Source organism: Capricornis sumatraensis, chromosome 15 (genome assembly GCF_032405125.1).
Source record: "Capricornis sumatraensis isolate serow.1 chromosome 15, serow.2, whole genome shotgun sequence".
NCBI lineage: Eukaryota > Metazoa > Chordata > Mammalia > Artiodactyla > Bovidae > Capricornis > Capricornis sumatraensis.
The window spans coordinates 65,689,138-65,700,548 of record NC_091083.1 but is presented as its reverse complement, the minus strand read 5'-3'; the positions used below and the strand labels follow the sequence as shown (position 1 = coordinate 65,700,548).

The window sequence follows — 11,411 nt, the reverse complement described above, 5'->3', positions numbered from 1 at the left end:
GATATGTCTCTTGTCCTTTATGAGCCTCAGTTTCCTCATCTGTACAATGGGGACAAGAGCAGAAGGGTGTTGTGAGGAGGTCATGAGGTCAGGTGTGCTGGGGAAGGCAGCCCTCCATCATGGTGGTGCTGTAGCGGAAGCAGAGTGAGGCTGTCTCTATGACACCTCAGGTCACTTTCTTGCCCATCCTGGGCCTCAGTGTTCCTACTTGTAAGGCAAGGAGGTGAGGCTGGATAATCCCCAAACTCCCTTCCAGCTTCAGATCCAGGTCTCTGCTTACCTGGTTGCACATATCCCACATTCCCCAAAATCCCATTGGAAGAATGCAACGGACCATACAGGAGGTGCTGAAAGGGCTTTTTATTGCTGGGGGTGGAGAGTGATAGGCATAGGGTGTCCTGACTGTGAGCACGAGTATCTGAGAGGTGTCCTTTGACTGGGCTCAGTTGTCACTCCTGGGGGATGGTGGCAGCACCGACCGTCCCAGAGGAAGACGGTACAGAGATTCAGTCAAGTCCCGGAACCAATCTGGAAGGAGACCCTGGTGTGAGGCGTGGACACCCTGGGACCCTAACCTGCTGCTGCATTCAGCAGGCACAGCTCCTGGAGTACTTCCCCACAAACCCTGCGAGCTCTGAGGCTTGGGGAGGGACTGGCACCTGTGGTTTGGGGTCTTTCTCTGGCACCTGGCTCTGAGTCCCCCTCATCCCCTCACCCTCCCACCCCCCTCACCTTAGCAACAATGGCCGATGTGAAAAGACTGAGCAAGGCCCAGAGGAGCCTGGTTCAGGGCTCAGTGTATGATCAGGATCAGGGATCAGACTGAGATGCGATCTGGTCTCTATCTGTGACCAGTGTCAGGGCTGAGTCAACTACTGGAGTCAAAGCTCAGGCTGACCGTCCCGGGCTCAGTCAGGGGCAGAATCGAGCACAATCTGCATGTCAGATTAAGGCTCAGGAGGTGGTCTGTGACCGAGATCAGGGCTGAGTCTGCCACTAGAGAAAGAGGAGAAGCCAAGCTTGTTTCTGCTTCTCCACGGGCCCCTGTGGGGGGTCTCATTTTCTCTCAGCCCAGGGCCCTGGACCCAGCCCTCACCAGCGGGCAGGCATCCCAGCGGTTTCCTCATCTGTGCCCTTCATTTTTCCTGAGGTTCACCTGAAGGAACACAATGAATAGCAGTTCTCAGGCTCCAGCACTGGAAAGCCAAACACAGATCAGACACCAGTGACTGCCAGCCTCCAGCAGGTCAGACTTGACAGCCACGGGACTGCTTGTGTGTCACTCCATCTATCTGAGCCTCAGCTAGTTCATCTGTAAAATGGGTATCCTGACACTACCCATCCCCACAGGGTCATTGCAAGGATCCAGTGAGATAGTATATAAGAAGCACAGATCAATGGCCCAATGAACTAGGTCTGTGGCTATTTTCTAGAAGAACTGCCTCAGGGCCATGATGCTTCACTCATCCCATTTCTGTTGCCCATAGCCCCAGCAACCCCAGCGATGCCAGAGACCCATGTCAAGGCTGGGGGTGAAACCACACCTCCTTATAAGAAGGGAAAAGGAAGGGATGGTGTTTATCATCAATGCCTACTGGATATTAGGCCTTTTCTTTAAATCTCTTCATCAGCTAAGCCGTGTTCATAATCTCCTTTCACCTGGGAGGAACCCGAGGCTCAGAGAGGTGGAGCCAGTTGACCAGGACTGCACAGTTGCTAAGTAGCAGATCCAGATCTGGCCTGTCCTCTTTCTCACATCTTTCTGGGCAGCAGGTTCTGCCAGTGGGACAAAGGAGGGCAGTAGAAGCTCTCAAAGACCGACAGAGACCCTCAGTCTGCAGGGACCCCTCTAATCACACTCTTCTGACTTCTCAGCTTCTCCAGGGTCCCCTGACCAGACCTGCTGGTGCTGTAGGCATAGAGCGGCATACCAGCCCCTGTGAGGCTGCAGAGGGAGCCCCCTCACTGCTTCCCCAGGCTATGACTTACCAATGAGTTTCTTAATACACTCTGCATCCAGGCTTTCAAGGAGTTCGCGGATTCGTGGGCACAGCTGAGGATCACACAGAGCCAGGGAAAGAGAGACACACAGAGAGAAATGGAAAAAGGGAAGGAAAGAAAGAGGTGAGGAGGTGAGGAGGGAGAGGAGAGATGGGAGAAGTTAGAGGACTGGTTATTACCTGTTATGCGCACCCTGCCCGCCACCCACAGAGATGCTCACTACTTGGGGCCTCAGAACTTCTCACCCTTAGGAGTCTGCTGCTGCAGCTGCTGTTAAATCGCTTCAGTCGTGTCCGACTCTAGAGCCATGAAAACTTAGAAGGCCCATATCTGAGATCCAGAGGACACTAGAATCCCAGAAACCTCAGAACATTAGAATCCCAGTACCTTAAGTATCTAGACTATAAGCATCCCAGATCCCTGTGCTCTTAGGAACCTTGTCCTTTGGACTCTGAAACCTTGAGGGTCAAACGGGGCCCTGGGAATTTTGTGTGTATACAACTCCTCAAGGATCTTTTTAAAATGCATTAATGAGCAGCAGTTCTGGAGTGGGACCTAAGGGTCTGCATTCCAAAAAATGCCCAGGGAAGGTCAGTGCTGCTGGTCTGACATCCACAGTTTGAGCAGTGACGCTCCAGTTCAGTAAATCTCAGGGCCTCCTGGAGGATTGAAAAAAAAAACACCCCAGATTCCTAGCCCCCTTCCAGAGTAAATAATTTAGAATCTTTGGAATTTAGGGCACATGGTACAGACAGTTTTGTATATGATACATAAGAATCTGACCTAAGGTGTATGTAGTTTTGATATTTAAATAAATAAAGTAAAGTTGTATTGAAATAAGAAAAATATTAGCTGAAAGGCGTACTGGCAGTCCATGGGTATGGCAAATGGTTCAAGTGTGGGACCCAGTGATTTCAGCTCATGTTGGGCCCCTCTTCTCCTCCCCAGGCCAGGCTGAGTGAAGTGGGGCGGAGGGAGTAGCAACGGACAACTCAAAGGGAAGTTGGCCCTTCAAAAAGGAAGGTGCCCAGAGAGTACAGCCCACCCATGGAATGACACACCTGCCCCCACCATGTGTGGCTTTGCCCCCCAGGAGTGGGTGACTCACCTCATCCTGCACTACAGAGGACACCACCCTCCTCACAAGGTTGACTCCAATGTCCACAACATCGTTGAGCAATCCAAAGCGTCTGGAGAAAAGAGGAAATTGATAAACGTTGGTGAATGGTGGAACACCTTGAAGTCAGGTGACTTGTTTGAACTTCTACCCAGCGGGATCATCACTTAGAACTCCATGGTTGACCAGCAGCCCACCCCAGTAGCTCATTAGAGTCTCATCACAACCCTGAGACCTCATCCTTCCATCCATCCATCCATCCATCCATTCTTTCATCCATCCACCCATCTAGCCATCCATTCATTTATTTGTCAGCACATATTTATGCTGGGAACCAAGCCTGACTGGGGCACAGTGATGAACAAAGCACACGCAGCTCCTATTATGGTCCCTAAATATTAGAGGCCAAAATGCTCGTTTTGAGTTTCCTGTAACATCTTATGGAAAACCCCAAATAAATTTTTTGGCCAACCCCATATTAAACAAGCTTCCCTAAGGCTGGCTCCTTCCTACCTTCAGCTCTCAGCATTCCTCTCACCACCTCAGGGCAGCCCTCCCTGACTGTTTGCCTAAGGAAGGACTTCACAACACTTTGTACTATAGCATCCTGTTAAGTGTGATGCACTACTCAGGGATCTTTGCCATCTGAAATTCCCCGTGTGAGCCGTTTATTGCTGTACTGAATGCTCGCCTGTCTGCCTTCCCCTCAAGAGACTAAGCTTCATGAGAATAAGCTCCTTGCCTGCAGTCACCAACAAATTCCTCAGAGCTCAGAATGCTGGCTGCCTCGCATGGAGCAGCTGTTCCACACATTTTTGGCTGGAAGAATAAATGAAGTAAACATACGATTGAATATATAATGACCACTTGTGACAGGCATTCAGAAGGGGGAGAGTAGATCTGGAAAGAGAAAATAGGAGGAACCTTGTTTTAGACCCTGAATGATGAGATGTACATTGAGATGGGATGGGGGATAGGTGTTCTAGGTGCCAGAGCAGCCCATCAGAGGTCTTGAGTGGAAGGAGTTTTTCTGAGACTCAGAGCAAAAGCTAACATGTTTAGGGCAGAGTGGGCAAGGGGGAGAGCACAGTGATATGAGGGTGGACCCCGATCAGGCAGAGCCTAAATGGCCCTGGGAGGGCCTGAGATTCTACCCAAAGTGGAGAGACAGGCCCCCTGAGGGTTTGGAGCAGCAGAGTGGAATGCCATTTCAGAGATACGGTCACTGAGACCCAGAAGGCTGTATGATTTCCTAGGCGCTAGAGGCTGGGCAGTGTCCAGTAGAGATCAGGGATTTGGACTTACAGTCTTTCCAAGTGATGGTAGGCTGCAGAGCCTATCTTTGGTTTTGGAGGGTTTCTAGGCAATCTGTGATCAGATCCCTTCTTGGAGCAGGATGGACTGACCTCTACTCATGGCTCAGCCTTGATACCTGCCAAGGCCAACCTGCCCCACTCTTCAGCTTCCAGACCACTTCTCCTCTCCCTGCCAGGACCAGGGTCAGCCTTTTTCTCTCTACCCTCACTCCTGGACTAAGCCTGCTCTTTCAAGCACACAGTTTAAGATCTAGATTTTGTGGGTTACTAGAGATCAGTGATTTAAATGGAGAGAATTAATTTTCCAACATCTCATTTTGGGAATCTTCCATTGAGTGGAAGATGATTAGGGCAGTCTGAATTTAGAGCCCATGGCAGAGATTACTCTTCTTGCCCACTCTTAACTGGAAGTAAGAAGGTAAACACAGTATATTATCATTGTTATTATTATTTTTTGAGGGACAGTATATAATAAGAGAAGGGTCAGTTCTTCAAGTAGATGTAACAATGCTAAATGTGCATGCAACAGAGTATTAAAAACCATGAAGCAAAAACAAATAAAGCTGAAAGGTGAAATAAACAAATAAAGCTGAAAGGTGAAATATACAAATTCACAGAAATGGTTTGAGAGGTCAACACTCCCTGTCTTAGTAATGGGAAGAACCAAGAGACAGAAAATCAGAATGGATATTATTATTACTGAAAGCTTAGTATGTGCTTGGCCAAATATTCTCTGAGTATGCTAAACACTTGCATTTTCTCATTTGGTCAACATAGTAGCCTATGAGTTAGGTAATGTTACCAACCTTAGTATACAGATATGATAGCTAAAGCTTCTATAGGCTAAATCGATTACAAAGACCCAAGTGAGTGGCAAAGCTAACTTAACTCCAGAGTCTGAACTCTCTCCCCACCCCCTCTTTTTTTAATCCATATTCTACTCCTTCCAAAGTTAGAAATAGAGCTGAAATTATGAGTCCCAGCTCCTCTGGAATTCCGTGTGAGCCTCACCTGTGCAGCACCGTGAGTGAGATGCTTTCTGGGTTGTTGGGGCATTCTCCCACGACCACCCTGGAGTCACCAGTCTCAGCATCCGTTTCAATGCTGACACTAGTTTGGAGGTCCACTTTGAGGTTCAGGTCAACAATCTCACCCAACAGAGGCCTACAGGGAATAAGATTCACAGTGAACAGAGGTGGAGAAGTCTCTTCACATTGCCCACATGAGTCTCTCTCTCTAGATGGCCATTGCATGGGATGTTTATGGATAAAGTCAATAGTGTGTAAATTTTTTATGGAACCTGCATTCTTACATTAGGTATTGCTTCTCTTGGCCACATGAGTTTGGCTCGTATGAAATGTCTATACAATATCACACCAATAAATAAAATAAAAATAATAGTTTACATTTCTTGAGTACAAACCCTGTGTTAGTATTTCACAAAAGTATTTCACCTGGATGAAGCCTTTTAATCTTGACAGCAGTACCATGAGGGAGAAACACTATCATTATCTCTACTTTCAGCATGAGGAAATATTTGGTATAGAGACGTTAAGTAACTATTCCAAGATCTTATATGATAGTTCAATGATGAAATCATCGTACACTTAATTTATAAAGACTCTTCTATACATCTGCATTTTCCTTTCTCTTTCTATTTATAAAGCAATTAAAATACTTAGAAATTACAGTTTCCATATAATTTTCTCATGCCCTTCATTACGACCTGTACACTGCTATATGGCCCATACTGATCACTGCTACTTAAAGAGAATCTTGAGAGACAAAATGATGCAGGAGGAAACTTGGCCAAAGGGTTAAAAATGTTCACGTCTTCTCAAATTTTCAACTTTTATCATTAGATTAAATTTTATGATTTTGGAAATATATTTCATGGAGGATTTTTTTTAAAAGATTTCATTCTGGGCAATGTTTCTTAGAACAATTTAAAGGTTAGGATTTAGGAGTTGCAAAGGCCTCCTTATTTTACTGATTAGGAGACCAAGAGAGCAGGGTGGAAAAGTGCCTGATTCCAGATTGGAGACCTATTGGCCATACCTCGCTGCCTCAAACCTCAGATTCCTAGGCTACTCACAGGTTCACGGTGACATCAGCAGTGATGGGGATCTTTACATTAGCGCTGTCGTCAGCAATTGCTTCGAATGTGATATCCGGGACTTGGACATTTCTGATTCTCACCCTGTGTAAAAACCACAATTCACCATTGTCACTCCTGACAGCCATTGCTTGGCTCTTCTCTATGCCAGCTTTGTGCTGAGATTTGAGCCTCAGGGACCTTGCCTGCTTTGGTCTTCATGAGAGCCCTGCTCAGGGGTTGGATTATTTCCATTGGATGGCATGGCAGACTGAGGATCAAACGGCTGTGATTTCCCTCAAAAGGCCAAGAGTGAATATGAGGCAAAGCCAGCATGTTTATTTAAAATTGATACATAGTTGCTTTACAATGTTGTGTTAGTTTCAGGGGGACAGCAGAGTGATTCAGATATAGATATGTATAATTACAGAGGTAATTTTATTTCAGATTATTTTCCCTTATAGGTTATTACAAAATACTGAGTATGATTCCCTGTGCTATATAGTAGGTCCTTGCTGGTTGTTTACTGTATATATAGTAGTGTGTATATGTTAATGCCTAGAGTAGGAAATGGCAGCCCATTCCAGTATTTTTGCCTGCACAATCCCATGGACAGAGGAGCCTGTTGGGCTATGGTCCACAGGGTCGTAAAGAGTTGGACATGACTGAAGCAACTTAGCATATGTTAATGCCAAACTCCTAATTTCTCCCCCACATTGCTTTCCCTTCTGGTAACCGTGAGTTTGTTTTTATATCCACGAGTCTGTTTTATATATGATCTTTGTATCATATTTTAGATTCCATATATAAGTGGTATCATATGGTATTTGTTTCTCCTCTATCTGACTTACTTCATTTAGTATGATAACCTCTATGTCCATCCTTTTGTTGCTGCAGACAGCATTATTTCATTCTTTTTATGCAGAGACAGATTTTGAACCCAGAACTGCCTGACTCCAAGATGTTATGTGTGGCGCCACCTATATACATGGCTTGAATTCTAGTTTTCTCTCTCCTGAGGCCATTCAGACTTTTATACTCAGCTATATTCAGAGAAGAAAAGTCTTATTCCTTAGAAAAGGGACTTTAGGCATCAGCAAATAGATAGAGGTGAGAGAGAAGAGAATCTTCATCCTGACGCTGAAATCACAGAATGGGAGGGTCCAGACCCATGAGATGCTCACAGGCCCTGCAGCCCTGACTAATTTCCCCAGGCTCTGGCAGAGCTGGCCTCGGACTGCTTCTGCTCTGCAAGAACACACAAGGTTTATTCATCTTTCTTTCTTTTATATTAAACTTACCTCCCCAAAGATATGTATTCTCTTTTCTGGGAACAAAAATCCCCAACATGAAGCATCAACTTACCCTGTAAGCCTGTTCACTACTTGAAAAATTCTAGAAATGAGTTGTTCCAACAAATTCTCAGTTTCCTGGGTCTCCTCCACCACCTCCTCTGAACACCTGGATTCCAAATCAGTCTTCAAATTCTGAAAGATAGCTGCAAAAACAATCTCCATTCAGTGCAGTACACAACTTAAGAAGCAGCTCTTAGGCAACAGGCACTAAATGAGACTACTTGCCTATGTTATTTCATCTTATAACACCTCCATAAAACAGATATTAATATTATCTGCACTTTCAGATGAGGAAATAAAGGCTCAAAAGATTAAGAAATGGACCAAAGTCATACAGCTAGGAGACCTTGTTCCTAGTATCATGCTAATATCATGCTAATATCTGCTCATCATTTCCACAAGGCAATCAATCCATTGAGCCATTGATTGCACATCAGCTTCTAGTAGTGAAGATTAAGGAGATGCTCATACAAACAGAATAAACTGAGAGTAAAATAAGAAATGGAAAGTGTAGAATCAAAGAAAAAATATGGCTCCAAATTATTAAAGTGGCAAGTAGGAGTCCTGGATAGCAGGCCTAGAAAGCAGTGATTCATTCAGGAGCAGGAAGACAGAGAGTCCTAACAGAGGGTCTTTCAGAGAAAAGAGGGATTTGATAGAGGAAGTGGCATGGCAGATGTAGAATGGCACAGTTGAAAAGAGTTCAGAATATACATGTAGAAAAGAATTCAAATGAGAAACAGGAAGGCAACAACCAGCTCAAAAAAAAAAAATACATAAAAGGCTACAGGAAGAGATATGTAATCAGAGTACTCTAACTTGGCTCTGCAATGGACAATATCTACCTAATTAAAATGATGGAAACAGAGATGGAAACTCCATCTGGTCCTATAGATAATTTAGACACTTTTGCTTCTGAGCTCAGTTTTATCAGCACTGAAACTGGAAAGTGGGTCCCTCCTATATCTTTGACATTTGCTCAAGCCCTGGCAAGGTTTGAAAGGAAGTCATATACAGAAAATAATTTCCCCTATAAAGCATGTTTGTCAGGATGCTGGGAATGTTTCCAGAAACTGAAAAGAAGGCCAAGTTCTTTCAAGAAATCAGAATTACAAGGAAATGTGATTAACTAGAAAGGCAGGTAATTTTAAAGCTACCTATTCTAGGTAGGAATCCTTTTCCAATTAGTTAATACAAAGTATTAAGTAAATTGAATGGCCCAGAGAAAGAACATGCTACAGATATAAATAAAATGTTTAAGTAATTAACCATAATTATGAAAATGTGAAAAAATGAATGAATTCTTTCAGAATTAGAGAGAAGTTAAGCGACATGAATTATAACCTTTCATCTGTGAGACTGGCAAAAAATTCAGTTGTTCAGTGCTGTCAAGGAAGTAGCAAAAAGGGTAATCTCATACACTATTGGAGAAAATGTTAGCATAGGGTATTATTATTTGTCAATATCTGCTAAAATATGCATAGTTTTGAACTTTTGAAATGTCACTTTTAGGAATTTCTCCTACGAACATATTAGAAAAGTTTACTGTGATAGAAGATGGCATCATCGACTCAATGGACATGAGTTTGTGTACACTCCAGGAGTTGGTGAGGCTGGCACGCTGCAGTTCATGGGGTCGCAAAGAGTCGGACACGACTGAGCAACTGAACTGAACTGAACTGAAGATGTAAAGCGATATTCAGTTAATCTTTTCTTGTTTCTAGAAAAATAATAAACAATGACCCAGGAACCAATTAGTCATCCCTCTTAGTAAACAACCCATAAAGAGAGCCCCTGCTGCAGCCTTTGGTAATACAGGCATAGTATTTAGCAGGAAGCTCCTAGGTGCCACTGACCATCCCTTTTGTTAACTCACTTTCAAGTGTACTGTCGAAGGTGCCAAGTCCTCTCTCAAGACCAGATATCAGCTTCCCCAGAACATCATTGCCACGAATGTCAAGAAGAGAGGCCGAGGTCCCAGCAAGCAGGCCGCACAAGAGAACAAGTTTCCAAAGCTGAAACATCTTGTCCTGACACCTGGACAGTCATGGGAGGATCAAGAGTAAGAATTATCTATAGGGAGACGGGATCTTGGATGAGCACCTGTGACTGTTACACTCAACAGTGCTTGGGTTATCTCCTCTCTTTCAGATGGGCAGCGCAGGTCAGAAGGTTAGAGCAACTTGCCCAGAGATAAACAACTAGTGAATGAAAGAGCTGCTATTTGAAAAATGACGCCTGACTCCAGGTCAGAGCTCTTTACCACATGCTGGTTTCTCTGCCTGGAACATTTCTCTCTTCTCTTCATTTTTACCTGAGTCACTTCCTACTGACTCCAAATTCAGTAAGATATCATGTCCTCTAGGAAGATCACTCTAGACTCTTCCCAGAGTCTAGGTTAGGAGGCCCCACTCCACCATCTTGCTGCCTTCATTGTATGACCACAGTCCTGGGTACCAGTTAGGGAAGACTTGGCTGCCTTTCCCATCAGGCTGTGCACCCCTTAGAGGAGGGATTGTGATGTATCTCACTATTGAATTCATTACACAAGTAAGAACCCTGCTCTTCGCTCACTACAACAAAATAAAGTTTGCTGAATAAAAGTATGAGTAAATAAACGGGCACCACATCATGAGCCAGCTTTTCATGTCAGTTTGGCACTTCTTCTAGTTGAATCCATTTCTCAATTTATGCTAGTCAAGATAATTGAGTTAAACCAATCCCTCTGCCTTCAGCCCCCAAAGCCTTCTGAAGGCCTTTGGTGAGGCGACATTAGGTAGAAAGCCCACCATTCCCAGGTTTGGAGGAAAATACTTACAGAGTCCTTGCTCGCCTGCACAGCCTCCTGAATTCCGCCAGGTGCTGATGGCCCTTATATCTTCCAGATGGCGATGGGCAGGGAGGCTGCCCCCGGAAACAAGCCCTGTGTCCAGAGCCATCCAAGGAGACTCCAATGAAAATAACCCCTGTCCAGAGTGAATGCAGAGAGACTTCCGAAGCAAAGGTCACCCAGGATGATTGAATTGGATAAGTGGATATGGAGAGGACTTTGTGCCAAGACTGAGAGCAGGTTCTCATGCTGCCAAGATGGCAGCCATTGTAAGTGGGGGCTGGGATACAGACCGAGAATGGATGAAGTGGAGACTGTTCTGGTAGAAGGACCCATAGTGATCATCCAGCTTAATTCCATCAGGATTTGGAAACGCAGGCTCAGAGGGAAATTACTGATACTAATTCTATCAGTATTTGGAAACCAGCTTGAGGTCCCCCAGTAAGACAGGGACAGATATGGGGCTAGAACTGTGGCCCACAGAGTCAGGGTCAGTGACCAGTGAGGTCATTCTTCCCAAATCTTCTCTTATATCTGAGTGTTCTCCAGTGGAGCCAATTTTAGGGCAAATGTTTTCAGTTCAGGACCACCCACCCCTGTCTACCTACTCCATTTAGTCAGTAGACTTACTCCTGTGAGTGAACAAAATCTGCTTCCATATATACCCTCATGTATGCAGGATTCCTCTGCACACTTG

General features: G+C 44.8%; 1 protein-coding gene across 1 annotated transcript; it reads right to left on the bottom strand.

The window, feature by feature from the left end:
* Positions 1–1,125: 1,125 nt before the first annotated feature.
* On the bottom strand, positions 1,126–9,908 carry BPIFA2 (BPI fold containing family A member 2). Its single transcript, XM_068987734.1, has 7 exons — positions 9,761–9,908; positions 7,895–8,027; positions 6,530–6,634; positions 5,446–5,598; positions 3,110–3,191; positions 1,990–2,053; positions 1,126–1,156 (listed from the first exon to the last, which is right to left on the bottom strand). The coding sequence occupies exons 1-7, from the start codon at positions 9,906–9,908 to the stop codon at positions 1,137–1,139; spliced, it is 705 nt and encodes a 234-aa protein (XP_068843835.1). The 3' UTR covers positions 1,126–1,136.
* Between the last annotated feature and the right edge of the window lie 1,503 nt (positions 9,909–11,411).